This window comes from Pristiophorus japonicus, unplaced genomic scaffold, assembly GCF_044704955.1.
Source record: "Pristiophorus japonicus isolate sPriJap1 unplaced genomic scaffold, sPriJap1.hap1 HAP1_SCAFFOLD_1809, whole genome shotgun sequence".
NCBI classification, from domain to species: domain Eukaryota; kingdom Metazoa; phylum Chordata; class Chondrichthyes; family Pristiophoridae; genus Pristiophorus; species Pristiophorus japonicus.
In genome coordinates this window covers 17,998-44,967 of record NW_027251494.1, presented here as the reverse complement: position 1 = coordinate 44,967, position 26,970 = coordinate 17,998, and the positions used below count along the sequence as shown (strand labels likewise).

Sequence of the window (26,970 nt, the reverse complement as noted above, 5' to 3'; positions counted from 1 at the left end):
AGGGGGGTGCTGGGGGAGAGAGATTGGGAGGGGGGTGCTGGGGGAGAGAGATTGGGAGGGGGGTGCTGGGGGAGAGAGATTGGGAGGGGGGTGCTGGGGGAGAGAGATTGGGAGGGGGGTGCTGGGGGAGAGAGATTGGGAGGGGGGTGCTGGGGGAGAGAGATTGGGAGGGGGGTGCTGGGGGAGAGAGATTGGGAGGGGGGTGCTGGGGGAGAGAGATTGGGAGGGGGGTGCTGGGGGAGAGAGATTGGAGAGGGGGGTGCTGGGGGAGAGAGATTGGGAGGGGGGTGCTGGGGGAGAGAGATTGGGAGGGGGGTGCTGGGGGAGAGAGATTGGGAGGGGGGTGCTGGGGGAGAGAGATTGGGAGGGGGGTGCTGGGGGAGAGAGATTGGGAGGGGGGTGCTGGGGGAGAGAGATTGGGAGGGGGGTGCTGGGGGAGAGAGATTGGGAGGGGGGTGCTGGGGGAGAGAGATTGGGAGGGGGGTGCTGGGGGAGAGAGATTGGGAGGGGGGTGCTGGGGGAGAGAGATTGGGAGGGGGGTGCTGGGGGAGAGAGATTGGGAGGGGGGTGCTGGGGGAGAGAGATTGGGAGGGGGGTGCTGGGGGAGAGAGATTGGGAGGGGGGTGCTGGGGGAGAGAGATTGGGAGGGGGGTGCTGGGGGAGAGAGATTGGGAGGGGGGTGCTGGGGGAGAGAGATTGGGAGGGGGGTGCTGGGGGAGAGAGATTGGGAGGGGGGTGCTGGGGGAGAGAGATTGGGAGGGGGGTGCTGGGGGAGAGAGATTGGGAGGGGGGTGCTGGGGGAGAGAGATTGGGAGGGGGGTGCTGGGGGAGAGAGATTGGGAGGGGGGTGCTGGGGGAGAGAGATTGGGAGGGGGGTGCTGGGGGAGAGAGATTGGGAGGGGGGTGCTGGGGGAGAGAGATTGGGAGGGGGGTGCTGGGGGAGAGAGATTGGGAGGGGGGTGCTGGGGGAGAGAGATTGGGAGGGGGGTGCTGGGGGAGAGAGATTGGGAGGGGGGTGCTGGGGGAGAGAGATTGGGAGGGGGGTGCTGGGGGAGAGAGATTGGGAGGGGGGTGCTGGGGGAGAGAGATTGGGAGGGGGGTGCTGGGGGAGAGAGATTGGGAGGGGGGTGCTGGGGGAGAGAGATTGGGAGGGGGGTGCTGGGGGAGAGAGATTGGGAGGGGGGTGCTGGGGGAGAGAGATTGGGAGGGGGGTGCTGGGGGAGAGAGATTGGGAGGGGGGTGCTGGGGGAGAGAGATTGGGAGGGGGGTGCTGGGGGAGAGAGATTGGGAGGGGGGTGCTGGGGGAGAGAGATTGGGAGGGGGGTGCTGGGGGAGAGAGATTGGGAGGGGGGTGCTGGGGGAGAGAGATTGGGAGGGGGGTGCTGGGGGAGAGAGATTGGGAGGGGGGTGCTGGGGGAGAGAGATTGGGAGGGGGGTGCTGGGGGAGAGAGATTGGGAGGGGGGTGCTGGGGGAGAGAGATTGGGAGGGGGGAGCTGGGGTAGAGAGATTAGGAGAGGGGAGCTGGGGTAGAGAGATTGGGAGAGGGGAGCTGGGGGAGAGAGATTGGGAGGGGGAGCTGGGGGAGAGAGATTGGGAGGCGGGTGCTGGGGGAGAGAGATTGGGAGGGGGGATGGAGACGGAGAGGTTTCGGGAGGGAATTCCAGAGCGAAGTGCCTCAGCAGCTGAAGGCACAGCCTGCAGAGCGATTAAAACTGGAGATGCACAAGAGGTCACAATTGGAGGACGCACAGAGCTCGAAGGATTGTAGGGCCAGACGAAGTTATGGATATAGGAAGAGGCAAGGCTATGGAGGGATTTAAACACGAGGTGGAGAATTTTGAAACATCACAAGATAATATAAAAATACAGGTACACCAAAAGCTGTTCAGAGCCAGCCTACATATGAACGAATCTATCAACCCCTGTGATAGCAGAAGTCTGTCTTGATACTAATAATAATTTTCTTTTCCTTGATGACTTTGGTAATCTGTAGGAATTGGGGGTCTCTGATTGCAGATCAGGTGGGGTGTGCAGCCTTTAATTAGACACACTTTGCCTAGGTCAGGCGTAGATGGCACTTCATGTTCTTTGACGCACCATCGTCTCTTTGATCTGGCTTGATCAACAGCTTCTTACCTAGAGGTCCAATGCTGCCTTTATATACAAAACAGTTATTATTCTAGTCTAGTACATTTTTATTTGTTTCTAAGGCAACATCTGAGCTCCATGTCGACGGCAAGCATATTACCTCATCCATCTATAAACACATCAGTAAGCTAAGGCAGCATCCTCCGAAAGCCTTGCTGTTTATTGGACTTTGTGAAAGAAATGCTCATGATGAAGGCAGTTTAAAAATCTCGTAGATTGTGATTCAGTCTTTATTTTACAGGTATTTGCATGGTCAGTATTTTGCTGTGGTCTCTTACTTCTGTGTAATCTTACTTCTTGTAAATAAATTTGATCTGTAGTTTTAGCCTGAATAATGCAGAGAGACAGGGTGGTACTTTTCCACCTATCAGTGGTCAGGGAGGCAACTGGTGCACCCCCAGTGCGTAATAACTCAGTAAAAGACTACATTTTAATCCTGTTGCAAGTTACTGCTGTTCACAGCGTGCATGAGGGTGTACATTTCTGATAATAGGCACTGCAGGTCTGCCAGTGGAGACTGAATTTTGATGCAAACACAATTCGAGTTTGGAGCGAGCACAAAATGCAACAGTCTCTGTAGATTATCTTGCCTTTAAATCGGAGTTGCATTTAATTTGACTGTTCCAATAAATATTATTTTTCTCATGTTACCTCTTCACAAATATATGTGGTTTGTTTAATCTTACCAGAGAAATAAAAGATAGTAGAAAAGACAAACTTGCATTTATGCAGCGTCTTTCACGACCTCAGCACGTCTCAAAACATTTTACAGCTAATGAAGCACTTGTGATGTGTAGTCACTGTTCCTTCATTACAACAGTGACGACACTTCAAAAGTACTTCATTGGTTGTAAAGCGCCTTGGAACGTTGAGGTTGTGAAAGGCACTATATAAATGCAAGTCCTTCTTTTCTTCTATTTTTAATTTACTTGGTTACCCAACTCAAAGGAAAGTTCCACAAAGAATGGAAGACTTATATTGATACAGCAGCTTGTCATTTGCTTCAAAAACGCCTCAAAGCAATTCATATTCAGTAAACTACTTGAAATTCAGTGACTACTGTTATGTCGGCAAGTGCAGCAGCCACTTTGCACAGAACCGAATATTGCCTGTTAATTGTTGGAGTAACATTGGTTAGGACTTCAGAGGAACTAGATAGGAATAATGCAATTAAGCAGACGCAACATGGGATTCATGAAGGGGAAATCATGTGTAACTAATTTACTGGAATTCTTTGAGGATATAACGAGCATGGTGGATAGAGGTGTACCGATGGATGTGGTGTATATAGATTTCCAAAAAGGCATTCAATAAGGTGCCACACAAAAGGTTACTGCAGAAGATAAAGGTACACGGAGTCAGAGGAAATGTATTAGCATGGATAGAGAATTGGCTGGCTAACAGAAAGCAGAGAGTCGGAATAAATGGGTCCTTTTCGGGTTGGAAATCGGTGGTTAGTGGTGTGCCACAGGGATCGGTGCTGGGACCACAACTGTTTACAATATACATAGATGACCTGGAAGAGGGGACAGAGTGGAGTGCAACAAAATTTGCAGATGACACAAAGATTAGTGGGAAAGCGGGTTGTGTGGAGGACACAGAGAGGCTGCTAAGAGATTTAGATAGGTTAAGCGAATGGGCTAAGGTTTGGCAGATGGAATACAATGTCGGAAAATATGAGGTCATCCACCTTGGGGAAAAAAAACAGTAAAAGTGAATATTATTTGAATGGGGAGAAATTACAACATGCTGCGGTGCAGAGGGACCTGGGGATCCTTGTGTATGAATCCCAAAAAGTTAGTTTGTAGGTAATCAGGAAGGCGAATGGAATGTTGGCCTTCATTGCGAGAGGGATGGAGTACAAAAGCAGGGAGGTCCTGCTGCAAATGTATAGGGTATTGGTGAGGCCGCACCTGGAGTACTGTGTACAGTTTTGATCATCTTACTTAAGGAAGGATATATTAGCTTTGGAGGGGGTACAGAGACGATTCACTAGGCTGATTCCAGAGATGAGGGGGTTACCTTACGATGATAGATTGAGTAGACTGGGTCTTCACGCACTGGAGTTCAGAAGGATGAGGGGTGATCTTATAGAAACATTTAAAATAATGAAAGGGATAGACAAGATAGAGGCAGAGAGGTTGTTTCCACTGGTCGGGGAGACGAGAACTAGGGGGCACAGCCTCAAAATATGGGGGAGCCAATTTAAAACCAAGTTGAGAAGGAATTTCTTCTCCCAGAGGGTTGTGAATCTGTGGAATTTTCTGCCCAAGGAAGCAGTTGAGGCTAGCTCATTGAATGTATTCAAGTCACAGATAGATTTTTAACCAATAAGGGAATTAAGGGTTACGGGGAGCGGACGGGTAAGTGGAGCTGAGTCCACGGCCAGATCAGCCATGGTCTTGTTGAATGGCGGAGCAGGCTCAAGGGACCAGATGGCCTACTCCTGTTCCATGTTCTTATGAACTCACTGCTCTTCTCAAACAGAACTACGGGGTCATCACGTCCATCTAAACAGGCAGAGGGTGCCTCGGTTTAACACCTTATCTGAGGACAGCACCCCATACCTCCAAAAATGCAGCATTACTTCAGCATTGTGCTTGAATATCAGCCCCATTTATGTATTCAAGTTCTGGAGGGATTCATTGTGTATCAGAGGCTAGAGCGCAAGCAATTGAACCAGTAAACCGAGCCAAGCAACAGCCATGCAGCCAAATAAAAAAATCGACTTGCATCTATATAGCGCCTTTCACGACTTCAGGAAGCCCAAAGCGCCTTAGAGCCAATGAAGCACTTATGAAGTGTAGTCATTGTTGTAATGTAGGAAATGCGGCAGCCAATTAGTGCACAGCAAGCTCCCACACACAGCAATGTGATAATAACCAGATAATCTGTGTTTTTAAGTGTAGATCAAAGAGTCATAGATATTGCTGCAACGGGCAGTCAGGATGATAAATCACAATATCAATCACCACACTAGATTCTGGGCTGCTCATAAGTCTATTTGTAAGACACACTCCAATTGTTTGAGTTCTGTGTTTATGTTCAGTAAACTACATGTATATCAACAATATATAAATATATGCGTGTGTTGATAGAGGACAACTGTAGTCAGTCACCTGGTAAAAATGTTATCACATTAAGTGCTGCTCAATAACCAATAGTATGCCTCCCATTGTAATGGTCTGACACTGAAAATGGCCGGGGGGGGTGGGGGGAAAGAGACTTTCCTTTGAAGTTATTTTCACTTCCCAAGACTGGCAGGTTGATGGCATGAATGAGCTGGCCTGAAATTTTTATTTCGTGCGTGAGGAAGCGACAGAGACAAAATAACTGTTGATTTTGCGAAACAGCATTGTGTGAGCATGTGGATGTGTGGGAGTCAGACTCTTGTTCAGCTTATCTCAGTGATATCATCACTGATGAAATCCTAATTCCTGGTAAATGGCTGCCTTTAGGATGAAGCGGGCTTGAGAAGGTCGAAAAGGGTTGACTTTGCATTAGGATTTTTACTCGACTTCCGTGTTTTAAAGTCACCTCCAGCAGTTTGCTGAAAATTCCATGAACTTGAATCAAATTTGAAACAAGCTGGTACAATCAGCAGAGGCTTGCAATCAAGAACTGGATGCGATTGGCTTCCAAAACAGATTTCCACTGGGCTCTGGGATATTATTCCACTGTTGCTATCCCACAGATCCCCAGACAACAGGCTATAAAAAGGAGACTAGCACTCGAGCAACAGTGGAATTAAACATTTATTGAGTGGAGCAGAGCATCACAAGACCCAGAAACAAAAGTATCCTCCAGTCCTTTTCACATTCCAAATAAAAGTCCTGATTCCGTTCCCGTTTATTATTTTGAAATGTTTGTAAGATTTTATTTTTCTTTCCTCAATTTAAAAAAAATCCATTCATGGGATGTGGGCATCATTGGCAAGGCCAGGATTTATTGCCCATCCCTAATCGCCCTCGAGAAAGTGGTGGTGAGCTGCCTTCTTGAACCGCTGCAGTCCGTGTGGTGAAGGTACTCCACAGTGCTGTTAGGGAGGGAGTTCTAGGATTTTGACCCAGCAAAGATGAAGAAACGACCGATATATTTTCAAGTCAGGATGGCATGTGACTTGGAAGGTGAGAGTGTTCCCATGCACCTGCTGCACTTGTCCTTCTCGGTGATATAGGTTACAGGTTTGTGAGGTGCTGTCAAAGAAGCCGTAGTGCAATGGATCTTGCAGATGGTACACTGCAGACATGGTGCGCCGTGGTCCGAACAATGAACCGTTAAGTGCAAGAATTGAAATTTCAATTTGAAATGCACTCATTTGATACTCTGGACCAATCTGATAAGTCTGACAGAATCAAACTGGCTGTGGCGCAAGATTGGGAAGCGGGGTGGGGATGGGGCAGGCATATCTGCAGTTTAAAGTAACCCTTGCTGACTTGCCAGCTGAGGAATATTTGCCTCAATAATTGTGGAGCTGAACATAGTTTTTCATTTTGCTATTGTGGGAATGGATAACGATTATTATGACTCAGATTTGCTCGGCTTGTGACTCTAACTCATTGCTTGATTCATCTCAGAGATACTCCCAACCCACCCGCTCATCTCTCCCCCTCCCCCATCCCACTCCAAGGTGTTCAACAAATGGTTTCAAGCCACGGGACCTATGACGTGGTGTTGTTTGTGTCTAAAGGTTCCTCGAGCTGATACCGACACTCAAACTCTTCTGGCTTTCTCCGCTGATTTAACAATTTATTTTCTGACTGGTCAAGCACTGACCAATCAGGAATGGGTGGCCGTGATCCCTTCAGGTCCCAACAAAACAGAAGAAACCAGCACAGCTTTCAGTGCATCTGTCACATGCACGGTTCATTCACTTCTTTCAAACAAGTAATCCATATGTAGGTTCAATACTTCAGCAAGAATTAACAGTTAACTGTCAAAGTGTTGTACTTACTTTTTCAAAGGTTCAATGGCTGTTTTCTGAATCTGATTGACCTGATGAAGAAATGTAGGATATTTTGCATAAATTTAGCATTCTGAACTGTGCTACTGTATGAAGTATAACTTATACATAATAATAGATGCACCGGGGGACACTATGAATGAGTAAGGACAGAAATAAACTGGGTAGTTCCACTGGTCTGCAGTGTAAATAATTTTTATACGATATGCAAGGGACAATTTAAGCAACTTTTACACTTGACTACCTCCCATTACATCAAGTTCTAGGGTGATCCCCAAAATCATTTAAGGACAGATGGAAGTATTTAATTTGATCGAGCCCTCACGACACCAAGTACTATTGCTAACATTTGTGAAGGGGTGTGGGAAGAATATTTGGCCCGTGACTGGACACAAAAGTAAAAAGTAGCCCTTTCCAACTTAGCCAGTCACGTCTCTCAAAAGCCCCAAATACTTCACATGCCTCAAGTGATAAGGGCGTGAAGTAACCAACAACTCGTATCTTAAAATCACATCTGTGTATTTAAATCCTTTCATGGCCTCTCCCCATCTCATCTCTGTACTTCCTCAAGCCCTGCAACCCCAGCCCACAAACTTTCTGTCCTCTTGTGCAGCTCTGCTTCCTTCACCAGTGGCGGCCGTGCCTTCAGCCGTCTGAGACCTACCCTCAGCAATTTCCTCCCTAAAATCCACCACCTCTTCTTCCTTTAAGACTTTCCTTAAAACCAACCCTTTGATCACCTCTCCTGATATCTGCTTCCCAAGCAGAGTCCATTTTCTGAAGTGCTTCAGGAAGTTTTTCTTCATTAAAAGGTGCTTATATGAATGCAAGCTTGTGTTGTCATGAAATACTGGGTTTGACAGCAAGAGGTTATAGGGTTGGGGTTATAAATGTTGAGATGGAACGGTGAATCTAGTTAAAACCACAGTACATCCACAGTTGGAGTAGTACATGCAGTTTTGGCTTCCACATTATAGAAAGGATGTTTAGACAACAGGAAGAGTACAGCACAGTCATGCAGCACAGCCTGGTATAAGAAAATACAAATACAAAGAAAGGCTTGGAAATCGCAAGAACAGAGGAGATTATGGAATGATTTCATCGAGGCATTTAAAATTATGAAGGGATGGAACTGACTGTTTCCAATAATTAAAGGGTCTGGAACAAGGGAACATTAAATGCAAGAAATTTGGACGGAGAAAAGGAGAAACTTTATTTTTAAACACAGAGGGTTGTGAGACTGTGGAATTAATTACCTGAGTTAGATTGAAGCAGAGATCAGGGCAACATTTAACAACATTTAAGAATAGGATAGGCAGTTGAAGGAAAGGAGTGTGAAGAGACATGGTTAGGACCAATGTACCCACTAATATTTTTGGCACCACATGGGCCATTCAGAACGCCGCACATGCGCGGTTTTACATTGAAAAGCTGGCAAGCCGGCTGCACGGGATCCCAGGAGTGGCCGCATAGCTTGAAGGGAACGCTGGTTAGCAGTATTGCTTGTGTGTGGGACAAGCACTGGCATGAACTGGTTGGGCCAAACGGCCTGTTTCCATGTTGTCATTTCTATACAATTCAATGCATTTTTTTTAAATTCCCCACTCGTTCAAGGCAGTATTTATTTCCTGGCCCCAGTTGCTCTCAAGACATTGAGTCAAAAACATAGCATGCGACTGAAGTCTCATGTAGGCCAGAGCAGGTAGAGTGGCAACTTCCCTTCCTCAAAGGACATTGGTGACCGACAATCTCTCAGCTTCTCAAGTCTCTGGAGTGGGACTTGAACCCTCAACTTTCTGTTAAGGCGATGGTGGGCCTTTCAAATCTCGCGGCGATTGTTTTTTTTTAAAAAAACAATTGAGTGGCTTGCCAGGCTACTTCAGAGGGCATTAAAATGCAGCCATGTCCATTGAGGCACATCCCCAGGGCATTCATGAACCAGGCAAGTTTTTACAAGAGTGGTCAGTTTTCAGTTGCACCAACCCATGAATCATCAGAATTTGGATTTCACAACTTGTCGTGGGATTGACAACCTCTGGGTTACTAATCCTGCACCATGACCACGACACTACCCTACCCCTAGAACTAGGGGTCACAGTCTCAGAATAAGGGGGGTGGCCATATAGGACTGAGATAAGGAGAAACTTCTTCACAGACGGCTATGGAGGCTCAGTCTTGGATTATATTCAAGACATGGATCGATAGATTTTTGGATAATAAGGGAATCAAGAGATATGGGGACAGTGCAGGAAAGTGGAGTTCAGGTAGATCAGCCATGATCTTATTGAATGGCAGAGCAGGCTCTCTGTTCTATGCCATTTATAGCCCTACCCATGTGCAAATAAAGTACAAACCTTTTCCTGATTGAAGGCATCCATTCGATGCATTGCAGTGTCCAAAGCAGTCACCGTCTCCATGAACATCTGATCTTGGTCACACAAAGGGTTGGTCAGCAGATCGGAAGAAATTTTCACTGCGGATTTCGACATTGCTAAAAGGAATGTTACAGTCCTTGTTTTTTAAAAAAAGTCTCCAATGACGGGAAGAAGCCTACCTACATATAACAATGTCTATTTATATAGCACCTTAATTGTAGTAAAATGTCCCACGGCATTATATAATACATGCCAGCTAGTCCCATGCCATTATTCTGCAGACTGGAGGGAAAAATAACTGAACATTTAATATTTTCATGACATTCCTCTATCCGCTAATAAAAATAGGTTAATGCCTCCACTAAAATAGCAGAGGACTGTAATAAAAATGTGTTCACCATTCATCAGATATCATTTCTTTGGTGTTGTGCAGAATATCCACGCCCAATACCGCTCTCTTCGACAGAATACAATATTACAGATTTTGCCAACCTCTGATCTATTAATGTGCCTTAAAATCCAAGAGTATAAAACTGCACCTTTACGCGTGTGTTCCATATAATCAGCTTAATGGGTATGCTGTATGTTCCGATCGGACACTGGCTTTTGTATTGAGCCAGCCAATACTGGCCTGAGCTGCGTATTGGTGTTCCCCTATCTTGCAACACTTGTGTAGTTCTGAAAAAGTGCTTTGCCAGTATCCTCCCATCCAGGATAAAAAAAGGAGAGGGAAGAAGAAATGTATGGAATGAAATATTTGGGAGGATAGGAAACAACAAGAACATATTATTTCCATTTGCACCTCCTGTAGACCCACCTTTTGTCCCACCGCCACCCCTTTTGCCTCGCACTATCTTCCCTTTTGTCATTTAATCTCTCCTGCCTTCCACCCTATCACACACCTTCACTTTTGGTCTTTTCTCCCTCCCACCTTTCCCTGCCTCTGTACTTGCTTGAGACCTGTTGCATCTCTGGTTTTTCCTAGTTCTGACGGAAGGTCGTCGATCTGAAATGTTAACTCTGTTTCTCTCTCCACAGATGTTGCCTGACCTGCTCAGCATTTCCAGCATTTTCTGTTTCTATAGCGCATATTATTTTGCAGCCAAGTTGGGGGGCGGGCAGGGCAGGGGGGGAAGGAAAGAGAAGATGCTCGATTCACATTACTCAAACAAATGAAGCAGACTCTGTTATTTATAAGTTTGTGATATTTTAACAATTACCAGCAGTTAGTGGAAAATGGGACTTGTACATTACTGGAAGTTATTTACCCAACAGTGCACTTTAAATCTCCAATGTTTTCTGTTTAGTTATTCTCACAATTCACCCAGTAAATTGCAATCATAGCCTATTTCTCTGAGTCATTGTTAACTCTTCCTGATCTGATCCCACCAGCATCAAATAACAGGAAAAACCCAGCATAAAGTGCCCCACCCCTTTCAGAGTTCAATTATGGTGCTGCTATGCAGATGTCAGCCGTGGCCCAGTGGGCAGCACTCTTGCCTCTGAGTCAGAAGGTTGTTGGTTCAAGTCCCACTCATGAGACTAGAGCACATAATCTAGCCCGACACTCCAGTGCACTATTGAGGTTAAGCCGAATCGTGTCTGCCCTCTCAGATGGACGTAAAAGATCCCATGTCATTATTTACAAAAGTACTTCATTGACTGTAAAGCGCTTTGAGACATCCGGTGGTCGTGAAAGGTGCTGTATAAATCCAAGTCTGTCTTTCTTTTTCCAAAGAAGAGCAGGACAGTTCTCCCCGGTGTCCTGGCCAATGTTTGTCCCTCGACAAACATCACTAAAACAGATTATCTGGTCATTATCACATTGCTGTTTGTTTGCAGTGCGCAAATTGGCTGCCGCATTTACAACAGTGACAACACTCCAAAAAAAGTACTTCATTGGCTGTAAAGTGCTTTGGGATTTCCGGAGCTCATGAAAGGCACTTTTTTTAATTCAAGTCTTTATTTTTTAACTAGATCTAGCGGATAATAAGAGAAAGGTTAAAAATATACAAATTTAGGGGGCGCAATCCAGAATGTTTCAAGTTGCTTTTCACTGAAATGCTGATTTCACTAAAGGAAGCTACATATTCCATGTCAAGCTGAAGACAAGTAACACATTAAAGGTGTTTTATTTCCAGCATTCAACATTTTAAAAAAAACTCAACATCCAGCGCGAGTTGCAGTGTCAATTATCACTCTAGTGTGAGTCATGCAACATTCACTATTTCTTTTTGTCAGTGACCATTTAGCTCCATTACATAACAAGCATCCACATCTCTCATATTATTTTAAAAGTATAATGGCTGCAAGAGCTTGTGCAAAGCAGAAGCACATCTTGAGATTCTAATGTGCCGCAATTATTCTTCAGTTTGAATGTATAATCATCGACTCAGACTTTGTTGCTCCTGCACATAGCTCAGGCTCAGTGTCTATAGCACAGAGGAACCTGGAGTGAGCCTTGTGGGTGGACCCCAAGGATTTCTACTGCTCTGTCACATCGACAGTGGTGTACTGTCTTTCGGATGAGACATTAAACAGAGGCCCCATCTGCCCTCTTAGGTGGACATTAAAGATCCCACGGCACTATTTCGAAGAAGAGCAGGGGAGTTACCCCTGGTGGCCTGGGGCCAATATTTATCCCTCAAGCAACAAAACAAAAACAGTTTATCTGGTCATTATCACATTGCTGTTTGTGGGAGCTTGTTGGGTGCAAATTGGCTGCCGCGTTGCCCACATTACAACAGCGACAACGCTCCAAAAGTACGTCATTGGCTGTAAAGCGCTTCGAGATGTCCAGTGGTCGTGAAAGGCGCTATATAAATGTATGTCTTACTTTTCTTTACTGTTGCAGCTAACTCTTGTAGCCATGGCCAAACTCCCCGATATGCTCCTGCTTTGTGACTTACTCTGCAGCCCAAGAGTAAATCTTAATTGGTTCCTGCAAAGTAAATAACCAGTTTCCTACAAAATTGTAATCAATGATCACAAGTGTTCCCCGATGAGTATGTTTCACTGGAAATCTTTCTCCTTCAGTTGGCAAGAAACAGTGAGCTCTCAATGATTCAGCAGTGGCACATCAGGTAAATGGACATAAAGGTCACTGGGTGGGAAGCATCATGCTGACTCAATCATTTTTTTGATGGGAGTTAATAAGAGTTTTCAGAGACAGGAACACAAAATTCTAGGTTGACACTCCAGTGCAGTTGTGAGGGAGTGCACAGAATCGGTATTTCTGTTACCCATCTATCCTCAAGCACAGAATCAGTATTTCTGTTACCCCTCTATCCTCAAGCACGGAATCAGATCCCTGTTACCCTCAAGCTCTTCGATGGCCATTCAGACACAAACATGTTTGTGAATGTGGTGAAAGGACTGCCTTGCCTTGCCTTGCCTCTCTGTCCCCAGGCAGTTCGCTTTCCACATTGCCCACACCCCTCCCAGTTCAGCTTAACGCAGCACATGTACCTACCTACATCTGCTTCAGTGCTTTTCTTCATGTCTTTGTGAAGCTTTTTAATCTGATCTTCCAGCCTGAAGACAAAACAGGAATTAAATAATCATTGTCAGAAGTTGGTGAACATCTCACACATAGGATTTATGTTTTCTATCTGAATTCAATATTTCAACTCTATGCCATCAACGAATCAAATTCTGTACTTAGAAAACACAAAATTAAAGCTTTAAAAAGGCAACCGAGTATTTCTTCAATTTGTGCCGGATTTTAAGTCTTCTACTTACTGTTGGAGTTTACCATATTCTCGCTCAAAATCTCTCTCCACCTGAAAATTTAAAGCAGGAGAAAAAAAAATCCATCAGCAAAATGATGAAAGATGTAAACTCGATGCTGCGGTTGGAGTGTGACTGCTTCTGTACAAAATCCACATTTCAAAATCAGATTGGGAATCATTCAGAGCTCCAAGTTAGCAGAAGTGATAAAATTATCAACAGGCTGGTCAACTTATGCTAGTGCTACTGTTCATTGAATCATAGAATAGCACAGCACAGGAGAGTATTCAGTCTATGGAGTCTGCATTGGCTCTTTCGAAGAACAATCCAGTTCATCACACTCCCGGCTCTTTCTCCAGATCCCTGTAATTTTTTTCCTTCAAGTATTTATCCAATTCCCTTTTGAAAGCTTCTATTGAACCTGTTTCCACCTACTTATCAGTCAGTGCATTCCAAATCCTAACCATTCGTGTAAAAAAGAACTAATTTTTCCTCGTGTCGCCTCTGGTTCTTTTGTCAATCACCTTAAATCTGTGCCCTCTGGTTATCGACCCTTCAGCCATTGGAAACATTGGCTTCATAAAAATCTCTTCAGGTTGCAAGGAATGCCATGCATTACCAGAGCTAAGTGGGAACAATTGATAGAAGATTTCACCAGTACTCTTCCCACATAATGCCAAGGACATGAGGAACACATTTCCCTTCATTCTTTTCTTACTCAAAACACACCTTCATTTTTATTTCGCCAGAGATACAGTCTGCTCCTCTTTATTGAAATTATCTGATCATTTTTTTTTTAAGTAGAAAATTGAGTGTTCAGCATATCTGTAAAATCTGTTAAAACAGTCATCGTACTCAGGTGGAACAGTTATGAAATCTGTGAACGCCTTATTTATTTTACAGTTAACACCATAAATTAAATCAGGGGATGGTCTAACCTGGGCCTTTGCAAATGACGTGTATGCGGATTGCAATTTTAGATCTTCGCTACAGGTGATGGGTTGACACCTTCTAGATTGAAAAGCGCGGTCCGGGAAAGGTCAGATGTTTCACCCTCTTCCATTGCTGCTGGAAAGAAGCCGAGTAAAATTGGGAGCGGGAATGACCTTGGGATAAACTCCCTGGGGCCGAGTGAAGCCGTCATTCAGAGAGGGTGGAAGTTATAGAACATTCTGCTCTTTTGGCCTGGAATGGTGTACGTATAAAGAAGATGGAAAAAAATACCCCATCACTAAACCAAACAGTATCGCACAAAAAGGTCAACAAGAATGCAGTATGTTTTTCACACTTTGGGAATATTGACTATCGAAATGCCCAGCTGTTGCTGTCCGTACAATGGTTGCTGTGTTGGGCAATGGGCTAACTCCAGTCCAAAATCGCCTTTCAAACCAGTGTGCGATCACAGCAAAGTTCCCATTCAACCACTGCTCCAAAGATCCCCAAAGGATAAACCAAGGACACGGAACACCGCCTATAAAAAACCACCGGTCTGGTTCGTACCTTGAAGCCTAATTTACTTTCGCTCTCGCTCACCTGAAGCGCAGGTTTCCCTCAGTGAATTTTCCAAGTGTGAACTGTCGTTTTAGACTCACAAAGTCAGCACTCGGAGGAAACAGAGTCTTGACACTCTCCATCTCAAAATCTGTTGATCCTTCAACGAGTTTATTCCTTTCTATTTTGTGTTTAGTATTTTGCTTCCTCCATTTCCTCCCACCTATTCCATGTCGATGGTTTGGGAATTGAATTCTGCAACCTGTAAACATGTGGCCTTCATATATTTTCTATGTACTCAATCTCTTGTAGATTGCACAGGAGTTGGATAATATGGCAACTCCTTTACATATCGCTTGTCTTTGTTACTGTTTTTCTGTCTTTCCTTTTCTGCCTCTAGAATTCTCTCCCTAAACCTCTTCGCCTCTCTGACTCCAAGTGGTCGTATGACCGTTTCACTCGGGCCCTAACTCTGGAGTTATACTGCAACTTAGGAGCTGCTGTGGAGCCAAAACCAGTTCACAGAAATGCTCACATCACATTAGAAAGGTCCCCTCGGTGTGTCCAAATCACTCTTCCTAATTCTAAAAAAAAACCTTTTCATTCCTGTTGGGACCCCAAAGAATGTCCCTTAGTCCTTCCAATAAACCAATGGATAAAATTGGAAGGAATTGCACACAGCGTTTTCAATTGGTGTCATGCTGGATCTCTGCAGCCTACAGCGAAGGTGCAGCTTCTTGGGTTTAATGCCCCTTTTCAATGAAATGATACAGAAACAACTTTATCGTGGCCCATTCAATGCCAGCGCTGGCACGAAAAAGAACGATTTTCATCGCAGCATAGATGATTCAGGTGACGCTATTTGACCCGCTGAATACACAGATCAATTAATCACAGTATTATGAATTGGCCATTCACAGTGATTAGCTTGGCAATAAGAATAATCAGCAATTCAACCTAATGCGACATTTACAAATGTCACAAAAATAATCACCGGTGACCAACATTTGAGGAACCAAGTGGGATGTAAAGATAGCCCTGGCATTGCATAATTAAAGTGAAAGAATACTTCAGGAAATTGTTGCAAAATCATGAAAGGTTTTGATAGAATAGATAGGGAGAAACTGTTTCCAGTGGCAGGAGGGTCAGTAACTAGAGGACACGGATTTAACATAGTTGCTTAAAGAATCAGAGTGGGAGAGGAGGATAATTTTTTTTTTTATAAAGCAGTGAGTAATGATGATCTGGAATACACTGCCTGGAAGCAGATTCAACAGTAACTTTCAAAAGGGATATGGATAAATACTTGAAGAGCTATGGGGAAAGAGCAGGGGAGTGGGACTAATTGGATATCTCTTTCAAAGAGCTGGCACAGGCCAATGAGCTGAATGGCCTCCTTCTGAGCTGTAAGATTCTATGGGCTAGAGTTTCCAGTGCTCACCGCCCGGTTTCTGGACGGTTTTAGGCGAGAACCGAGTCGGTGAAAATTTGCCCAGCTGAGTTCCGCTGGCGGTTTCGAGGTACCGCTGGGGAGCAGACCGCTGGTGTGCAACGTCCCCAGATCACCCTGGCCCAATTTTTGGTTCAGCGGTGACCCGTAGGGAAGTATAAAAAAACACCCACGAGAATCAGTGGAGCCAGGCGGTAGGTGAGTAGCCCTGCAAGAAAAAGGTCATTGTTTTTTTTACTAATTATCTTAAAATTCTCTTGTAGTGATTTGAGTGAAAAGGGTCCTGAGAATGTTTTTATGATTATTTTATTTAATGTTTTTTGAAAAAAATAGTGTTTTTTTTCCTAGGCCCAACCCGCAGGTGTAAATTTTTAGGAAATGTATTAATTATCACCCATTTTCTTTAAGAACTGCTCAATCGACCCAAGATTCCATTTTTTTGCCAAGAATCGGGGTGCAACGTTCATTTTTTTCGCTGGGCCGATTTATTTCTTTTTTGGGAGGAATTTTGCGCCGGCGATAATTTTGAGAATCTTAGCAGTATTTTGGGCGGCAATCAGGCGCTGGCGGGTTGTTTGGAAATTCTAGCCCTACGATTTTAGTTCTATTTTCTGAGCCTACTCCAGGTACCTGCCATTTACCCAGGCCAAAAATTAACCTTAACTGCAGGTGCAGATCTTCAATGATCGAGTGCAGGCCCATGTGCAACAGTACACAGGAGAAAGAAGCTTTCTTGTCTTGAGAAAATCTGCCAAGGTACAGCAACCGAGCTTTTCCTTATACAGAATAATGAGAAAAGTAAGCACATCACAACGTTTCTCCTCATAACCTGCGATACCCTTGGCTGTAGCTGCATGCAAAGGACTCAAGACAAATTTAAAGAAAGGCTTGCACCTTTCATGATCTCAGGATGTTCCAAAGTGCTTTACAGCCAATGAAACGTCATCACTGTTGTAATGCAGAAATTTCCAACTCTCCTCATAGCTTAAAATGCCACAGGATCCATTTTCTAGCTGCAACTTAAAACTAGAATTATTGTTGCCCTTCTGTCAGTGGAGACGTTCCCAGAAAGCAATATTCCAAGAACACCTAAGTGCATGTTCCAGCACGCAGGATGGGGCACTTGGGTGTCACTGTGTGTGCGCTTCAAACTGCCAACATTTCAACATAATTTTCTGCTTGCTGGAGAAGGTGGCACAAAAAACAGGAAGTAACAAGTCCACTGTGAAGGATGGCCTAAGCACTTCCAAAAGATGCCCACTGGATACTCAATATTCTTAGTGGCTGCACGAGCTTTGTCACATCTGTGTTCATTTGGCTTTCTGACATTACAACAGTGACTACTAGGTGGGAAAGTGAGCTGTGAGGAGGACACAAAGAGCCTGCAAATGATATAGACAGGCTAAGTGAGTGGGCAAGTAGGTGACAAATGGAATATTATGTGGGGAAATGTGAAATTATCCACTTTGCTTGGAAGAATAGAAAAGCAGATTTTTTTCCCCCAAAGGGTGAGAGACTGGTAAATGTTGGTGTGCCGAGGAATTTGGGTGTCCTCGTATATGGATCACAGAAAGTTTACATGCAGGTACTGCAAATAATGAGGAAGGCAAATGATATGCTCACCTTTATTGCAAGAGGGTTGAAGTACAAGAGTAAGGAAGTCTTGCTGCAATTATATAGGGCTTTGGTGAGACCACACCTGGAGTACTGTGCAGTCTTGGTCTCCTTACCGAAGGAAGGAGATACTTGCCTTATAGGGGGGTGTAACAAAGGTTGACTGGACTAATTCCTGGGATGAGAGGACTGTCCAATGGAAAGAGATTGAGTAGATTGGGCCTATATTCTCTGGAGTTTAGAAAAATGAGAGGTGATCTCATTCAAATATTTAAAATTCTTTGCGGGCTTGACAGGGTAGATGCTGAGAGGCTGTTTCCCCCTGGCTGGAGAGTCTACAACTAGTGGCCATAGTCTCAGGATAAGGGGTTGGCCATTTAGGACTGAGAGGAGGAGAAATTTCTTCACTCAGGGTTGTGAATCTTTGGAATTTTCTACCCAAGGCGGCTTTGGATGCTCAGTCATGTTTTCAAGACTGAGATCGATAGATTTTTGGGCACAAAGGGAATCAAGGGACGCAAAAGTGGAGCTGAGGTAGATTATCTTAGTGAATGGCAGAACAGGCTCGAGGGGCCGTATGGCCTACTCCTATTTCTTACGTTCTTATCTTCTTTCATCCTCTTCTTTGTCTCCTGAAAAACTCAAAACATGAAGAAAAGCCCAGAGCAAGTACAGCTACAGAGCTTTAAAAACTTACTTCCTGAAAAGCCAGGAACATCATTGTTCTTTATTGCCCTTTTTTTAAATGGGTAAGCTGACTGTCCAGCACACTCCCAGGCAGATCAGCAAATCCCATGGATTAATGTGCATCTCATGGGCTGAGGGTGGACGCAAGTTCAAAACAAATCTGCAGAATCAATATTTCAGTGAGCAAGTGGTTAATCTATGGAACAGGCTCCCTCGGGAGACAAAGGAAGCAGCTAGCAGTGATCCATTCAGATGCAAATTAGATAAGATTTCTTTCGGAAAGTGACATTTTAGGATACAGTCGTGAAACCTGTATAAAACGGACCCCTACCAAAAATGAACAGTTATTGAGAAAACCAAATAACTAACATGGTAAAATATACAAGAGACACTCTGAAACAACGTAAACTCACGGATTACGAACTACAAACAGCCTTCAATGCACCAAGCCCCTTTGACAACTTAAAACACGAGACGCAGTCTGTTGCAAAGCTGCTGTATCTGGTACTTTCATGGAGTCAGGATCCCTGCGCATAACTTCCTTTCTGCCCCCAAATTCTCGTGAGGTCAGTGGGTGCACGTCAGCTTAGGTCAGGCAGCGGGTTTGTGAGAGAGCAATGGCTTTGGTGGAATGGGGAGCTCTTAGCCCAGCGTCCACAGCTGCAGACAAACCACTCTGTGGGACTGAATGCCCGCTCGGTCCCAGGAATATAGCGGTTTCCCTGCCACTATAGATGCTGGGTAAAGAACCTCCCGCTGTACTGAAAATGTTTACTGTGCATACAATGACCATCTTGAAAATAAGGACACATGCAAAAAAAGACAGCTGATGCCAGCCCACAAGGTGCCCATGACTGACAGGTTTTACAGTATATGAGTAATTGGAGACTTGTTAAGTCTTGGGAGAAACAGGTGACTTTGGACCTCATAGTTCTCAAAGCTCTCCACCACTGAGGGTTTCCTCAAGTCATGTCTAGATCTGTTGTAGACCCGTCAATAGATATTGATTGCTGTGATTGGTCAACAACTCCATTATCGTTGTATTGTGCGACTACCTGGCCGGTCGAAGGCAAACGAGACAGACCGTGGTCTTTTATCGTTGAGCAATTCCCATGTCCCTACTAACATTAACTTCGGCATTGAAATGTTACAAGGATACCCTCAAAGCCTCCCTGATAAAGTGCAACATCCCCACTGACACCTGGGAGTCACTGGCCAAAGACTGCCCCAAGTGGAAGAAGTGCATCCAGGAGGGCGCTGAGCACCTCGCGTCTCGTTGCCGACAGCATGCAGAAATCAAGCACAGGCAGCGGAAAGAGCATGCAACAAATCTGTCCCATCCACCCTTTCCCTCAACGACTATCTGTCCCACCTGTGACGGGGTCTGTGGTTCTCGTATTGGACTGTTCAGCCACCTAACAACTCATTTTAAGAGTGGAAGCAAGTCTTCCTTGATTCCAAGGGACTGACTATGATGATGATATTGAAATGAAGCACTCGCACAAATGGTGTGACAGCACTGCAGGCTGGTCAGAGACCAGTGATTCAAGCAGGGATTCAATGAAATGGAGCCTCGCCCAATGTCTTACGCTCTCACACTGATGGGCCCGATCCCTGCCGCCAACAAAACCTGTCCTGAACTGCAATCAAACGGAGGAATATTCCCGGACTGGACTCGACTTGTCAGTATAACACCAGAAAAATACGAAATTTCATCTGTTCTGTGCTGCAGGCTTTTGCAATGCAAGAAGAATTACTTCACTAAATTCAATCAGAGCTGCCATTTTCCAACAGCCTCTGAGGCCTCTGCAAGTGGTGACATGCGCAAGTGTTCTGCCACATGCCTTTCTATCATGTGCCACACCAACTCGAGTTGCACTGGGGCTGGTTGCACTGGAATTCAAACTAAATAACCTAGGTGTTAAACGGCTTCAGTTAACAGCGACACTGTTTATTTGCCCTGGATTTCCAAACACACTGAAGAAGCAACTGCATTGCGTCCATTTAATTAAAGACTTAGCAATATTGTGTATTAAGAAAGCCACAACTGAATTGGTCTGTTGTTTAACAAAGCTACTGTTTATCAGGTACTGTACTTGCCTGAAGCAAAAGATTTTTTTGTATATATATTAAGAACCCGTGCTGATTTGCAGAGTTATAATACTCCCATATATGTCATAACAAATTAGCACACTCCAGCTCGTTGCCGTTCTGCTCAGCATTTATGCAAGGGGCAACAATATGTAACCGTTGTGTACTATTTACCAGATCAAGGGGCTCTCTGCTTGCTGAACATCAATAGTCACTTAAGTTATGTCGCGAAGCAGCTAGTTCCCTGGCTAGAGTGTCTAGAACTGGGGGTCATAGTCTCAGGCTAAGGGGTCGGCCATTTTGGACTGAGATGAGGAGAAATTTCTTCACTCAAAGGGTTGTGAATCTTTGGAATTCTCAACCCCAGAGGGCTGTGGATGCTCAATCGTTGAGTATGTTCAAGACTAAGATCGATAGATTTTTGGACACTAAGGGAATCAAGGGATACGGGAATAGGGTGGTAAAATGGAGTTACGGTAGATCAGCCGTGACGTTTTTGAATGGCAGAGCAGGCTGTATGATCTACTTTTACCTTGCAGTGGAATGCCGCTCCTTTTATGGCCCCGACCTGCTGCTGATGGTTTCTCGTACGTTCAGGGCGACGGCAGTGAAGAGGGCGACTGGACTGAAAGTCACCAAAATCAGCTTGGTGATTGGAGTGTGGGCAGGTACAGCAGGAGCGGCGAGATCTTGGCGAAGAAGCGGCGAGAGATTGTAGAGCGACGAGATCGGGGCCCAGGAGAGGTGTGAGTTCGGGGCCCAGGAGAGGCGAGGGCCCAGGGGCAGCACAGGCCAGCCCACACTGCGATATGTGTGCGCACTCGGTCCGTGCAGCAGAGCTGGTCTCCAGTTGTCTTGGAGAACCCTTGCTACTGGACCAACACCTAGCTATGTCAAGCCCCTGTGGTGGCTGGTGTGTAACGGCCACCACACGTTAAAAAAATCCACGCACAGGCATCTTCCACCCTTCAACATGCAGTTCGGGACCTGGAATATTAGGTCCTTTATTGAAACACCTGTGAACTCATCCCTTTTTGGCGTAGAAGCAAGTCATCCTCGGTACGAGGGACCCAAGAGAGAAGAGATGGTCTACTCCTCCCACACCCTCAACTTGATCTGATGATTCCTCACCCTCTAGCCCTGCTCGACCTGAACACTGCACTCCCCTTACAGAATGCCTCAGGCAATGGGCTTGTACTGTTAAAAGTCTTGAGTCTGTGTGAACGCAGTCGCTTCCCTATCACCAATTGGATCACGGAACCAAAGGCCATTATGCCTTCAACCAAACACGTTGCAGAATTCCAGATCCCACGGATGACCATCCTGTCCATTTGCCCAATCAATCAGATCTCAGCAACAACCAGATCCCAGAAGCACCTCTCTGGTGTAATTTCTGATTGGTTCAGTCATAAAATGCTCGCTATATTCTGCTCCAAAACAGCCAGGACGCAAGATCCTCACCCACCCGACGATACACTCGTGGAGATTATTACCTAGGTAGCACTGGAAAAAAAAAATCAACAGGCTCAACTCCAAGTTCAACTTATCCCATGAGCAGGCAGCACCAAAGCCAGCACACTCAGAGTCCAGCCAAGTTCAGGTCCAAGGCTCTGAGGCCCGAAAGTAAACTGCCTAAGCACAGGAGACAAACCCATGCTGCTGACGAAACTGCTCCTCACGCTCAGCTGCTCGCTTTGCCCGTTCCCATGTTGTCCTCCTTACTCCCCCACCACGCCCACCCGTCTCTGTTGGAAGCCATTCCAGCTGTATTCTACGCCTATCCCCCACCCCATAAGAACATAAGAAATAGGAGCAGGAGTAAGCCATTTGGCTCCTCGAGCCTGCTCCGCCATTCAATAAGATCATGGCTGATCTGATCTTGGCCCCAACTCCACTTCCCTGCCCTGCTCGCCCCCCATAATCCCTTATCGTTCAAAATTGCCCCACTCCACTTCCCCCCGCTATGCCTCTCTGCAGCACCACAGCCCTCCTCCAGCCCAGCAAAATACTGCTTCACAGGTAACCTGTACCCCATTCACTGGCCCAGACCTGCCTCTCGACACGAGAGCGAGAGCGAGAGAAACTGAAACAGATGAAAAATCAAAAATAGAAAGAAAAATAGCAGATTGAAGTACAATCACAAACTGCAAAATTGACAGGTGACAATATCGAAGCAGGTCTGAAGAAAGAGTGACACCAACGTTAATCTCACTGTTACAAAATTCAAAATTTTCATCCTTCTTTACAACTCCCTCCATGGCCTCGCCCCTCCCTATCTTTGTAATCTCTTTCAGCCTCAGAGCCCCATGAGATGTCTTTACTCCTTTAATTCTGCCCTGTGGCTCAGTTGGCAGCACCCTCACCTTGGAGTCAGAAGGTTGTGGGTTCGAGTCCCACTCCAGGGACTTGAGCACTTAATCTAGGCTGATACTCCCAGTGCAATGCTGAGAGAGGTGTCGTCTTTCGGATGAGATGTTAAACCCAGGCTCTGTCTGTTCTCTCAGGTGGACGTAAAGGATCCCATGGCAGTATTTTGAAGAGGAGCAGGGGTGTCCTGGCCAAAATTTATCCCTCAATCAACATAACAAAAAAAACATATTTTATCACCTTGCTGTTTGTGGGAGCTTGCTGTGCGCAAATTGGTTGCCGCGTTTCCTCCATTATAAGTGACTACACTTCAAAAGTACTTAATTGGCTGTAAAGTTCTGAGACGTCCTGTGGTCGTGAAAGGCGCTATATAAATGTAAGTCTTTCTTTCTTTCTCTTGAACATCCCTGATTATAACTGCTCAACCATAGGTCGTCATGCCTTCAGCTGCTTGGACCCCAAGCTCTGGCACTCCCTCCGCAAACCTCTCCGCCTCTTTCCTCCTTTATGACGCTCCTTAAAACCTACCCCTTTAACCAAGCTTATGGTCATCTGCCATAATTTCTCCTTCGTGTCAAATGTATCTGTTCTGTCTTACAACACCGCTGCGAAGCGCCTTGGGATGTGTTACTACATTAAAGGCGTTATATAAATAAAAGTTATTGTTGTTACAGTATCAGAGTTTTCCCCCTTTGCTATTTCTGTCTATTCAAATAAGTGGCACTAAAGTTGTCCATGTCACTTGTGGTGTCAAGAATACAAAAGAAACCAGGCAAGGTTGGGAGGACGCCAGGAAGCATCAATAACCCACGTCTGGATAGACACGTGAATGCTGGAGGAGAGCATCAAGATTGGCTGTGGGCCTCTCTATAGCCCCTCAACACTCCCTGAGCTCACGTGAGGGATGGTCACTGCTTGAGATGACAAAGCCTGACCCCAGAAACTGTCAGCTCATGCAGGAAAGGGTAGAAGAAACTGTCAAAAGAAAGCGGTGTTTTTCGGTTTGCCTTAAAACCTCTCCCTTTGACCAAGCTTTTGGTCACCTGTCTTAATATCTCTTTATGTGGCTTGGCGTCATATTTTTGTCCTGTAACGCCCCTGTGAAACATCGCGGGACGTTTTTACTACGTTAAAGGCGCTGTGTAAATAAATAGCATTTATATACCGCCTTTAACGTAGTAAAACATCCCACAGGAGCATTATCAAACAAATTTGTTGCCAAGCTGCATAAGGAGATATTGGGACAGCTGTCGAAAAGCTAGGTTTTAAGGAATGTCGTAAAGGAAAAAGAGAGGTTTAGGGAGGGAATTCTAGAGGTCAGGACCGATGCAGATGAAGGCACGGCCGCCAATGGTGGGGCAATGCAAATTGGCGACGCCTGCAGAAAAATAAGTGTGCTCTGAATACAGCTGTCAAACTGCAAAGGCGGCTATCTGCTGTGCCTGTCTCTCTATGTACCTGTCTTTTAAAACCTCTGTGGTTTGTAGACATTATAACACTGGAGCCAACAAGGTGACTGTACTTAATAAACTACCCGATAAGACTTGCACAGGTAGTAATGGCAGTTGACAAAAGAATTCGGCCATGGGTGTGCCTCTCAGTGATTTCCACAATGAACTTACCATTCCATTATTGAAACGTCCATCAGCTTATTGAAATTCTTTGGTACTAATCAGTTTGAGATTATAGCACTGATTTCCCAACCAAACCAATAACCCATAACCAATAATCAAGCCTCATACTTGCTTATCACTTCAGTCTGCTCGTCACACTCAGGATATGTTTTGTCAGTACTCAATTCGTACAAAAGCTTGTTACACTTGTGTGAGAGTTGAAGAAAATGGAATACATTGTTCCACTCCAGAGACGAGAGCACACAATCCAGCACGCCACTTCAATACAATGCTGAGGGAGTGCAGCACTGTCAGAGATGCCGCATTTCCAATGAGACACTAAACCAAAGCCCAGTCTGCCCTCTCAGATGGATGTAGAAGATCCCTTGACAGTTGAACAGGAGAGTTCTCCCGGTGTCCTGGCCAATATTTATCTCTCAACCAACAGTGCCAAAACACATTATTTCACTGTGGTTTGTTGGGACCTTACTGTGCACAAATTGGGTGTCGCATTTATCTACATTACAACAGGGACTAGAAAGAGGAAAGACCTTGCATTTTATATCGCACCTTTCATATCCTTAGGAAAGTACTTTGGAAGTGCCGTCACTGTTGTAATGTAGGCTACACTTCAAAAGTACATCACTGGCCGTGAAGCGCTTTGCAACGTTAGATAAATCTAAGTTCCTTCTTTCACCTCTCCCACATCTACTGTTCATTGCTTGTGAACCTGCATCAGTGACGGGGTATCTGGCCGAGACCATCCTACCAACTAGGTTGGAGATGGTGAAGTAAAAGTAAAAGTTCTCTGGGTGGGGAGGCAATAGAATCATAGAAATCTACGGCACAGTAGGAGGCCACTCGGCCAGTCGTGTCTGCACCGGCCGACAAAGACCTATCCCACTTTCCAGATCCAGGTCCGTAGCCCTGCAGGTTACGGCGCTTTAAGTGCACATTCAAGTACTTTTTAAATATAATGAGGGTTTCTGCCTCGACCACCTTTTCAGGCAGTGAGTTCCAGACCCCCACCACCCTCTGGGCATAAAAAATTCTCAACTTCTTCTACTGAAGTTCCATGATCAGCCATGATCATGTTGAATGGTGGTGCAGGCTCAAAGGGCCGAATGGCCTACTCCTGCACCTATTTTCTATGTTACCAAATACTTGAAATCCATGCCCAAATAGTTGTAGAAGAATAAACTGACAGAAAGCTGAAGAAACTTACATTTTAATGTCTAATTCAATTAAACCCTTTGAGTGCAATGTTAATATTTTCACATAGTGAAATAAATAAAAGCTCTTCAGCACACCAATTACAACTCAATCGTATCTACTGCACCCTGAGCTATCAATGACAAGGTGCTGGCCCTGTCAATATTTAAACACACTGATAATAGTTGTGACTATTGCTCAATTGATAGTTTCCTGCAGTTATATATTTTGCGGTTTCCATGAAATAGCTGACAGGACGTTTTTGGACTCTTGTTTAGTAAGAGTCAACTAGATTCACTTCCAACTCAACTAATTTCACTCCATTTGCAGAACGGAGTGACTGCTGCCAACGAAACGGAAGCGGCGCAGAATCCCAAATTTGAAAAGTAACATTCACCACAACAGACGGAGGAGCTGAGAAGTGCTGAAGCACATCACGAATAAAGTTTCTTTAATGTTACTGTGATTGGATTAATTTCACTTTGTTTCATTGTTAAAAGTTTGATTAATGTTACTCAGTTGGGTTAATGTTACTGGTGATTTTTCCAGTTTAGGCACTGCTGTCTCGAAGGGCAAATAGCAACTTTTAAAAATAAACTCTCAGTTCTAACAGAATTCTCAAAATCTGCTTCTTTATTCCTCATTTTGGGAAGTCCGGTGACAACAAACAAAAAACCCACTGGAACTGCGCATGCGCAACGATTCCGGTTTGCTGGCAGCAGTCGCATCCTTTGCAGAAACGCAGTGACGGCTTCCATCCGTCTTTCGGATGAGAAGTTAAGCTGAGGCCCAATGAAATCCCACTCGGTATCCTGACCCAATATTTATCCCTCAACCACCCTCACTTTAAAAAGAACAGATTATCTGGTCATTCTGTGCGTGGGAGCTTGCTGTGTGTATGGTTTGAACACTCTAATTTTTTCAAAGTAAACGCTTTGGACCCCCAGGACACTCAGCTAAGAGCATCAAGGGAGCGCCGAGAGGCAGGGGCTGGGACAGGCGGCAGCTCGCCTCGTGGCGGACCGCCAGCTCAATCCCAAGATCCAACTACGAGTTTTTTAACTGCAGCAGCTTTAATATATGCTATTGGAGCTGGAATTGTCTGCCGCGTTTCCAACATTACAACAGTAACTACATTTTAAAAAGTACTTCATTGGCTGTGAAGTGCCTTAGGATGTCTTCAGGTCGTGAAAGGCGCTATAGAAATACAAGTTCTTTCTTTGTTTTTG

At 45.1% G+C, this 26,970-nt stretch overlaps 1 protein-coding gene across 2 annotated transcripts in view; it reads right to left on the bottom strand.

Moving 5' to 3' along the window:
• Positions 1–7,054: 7,054 nt before the first annotated feature.
• LOC139243675 (bridging integrator 3-like) overlaps positions 7,055–26,970 on the bottom strand; it is a 36,626-nt gene continuing 16,710 nt past the window's right edge. Inside the window, exons 3-6 of one of the 2 annotated variants that reach the window (XM_070870820.1) lie at positions 13,229–13,269; positions 12,960–13,021; positions 9,467–9,603; positions 7,055–7,144 (exon numbers count right to left, since the gene is read on the bottom strand). In XM_070870820.1, the coding sequence (XP_070726921.1) occupies positions 7,100–7,144; positions 9,467–9,603; positions 12,960–13,021; positions 13,229–13,269 (285 nt within the window). In that variant the 3' untranslated portion in view covers positions 7,055–7,099. Of the gene's footprint in view, positions 7,145–9,466; positions 9,604–12,346; positions 12,429–12,959; positions 13,022–13,228; positions 13,270–26,970 lie in introns of those variants that run through there. The other variant, XM_070870821.1, reaches the window with a different exon arrangement.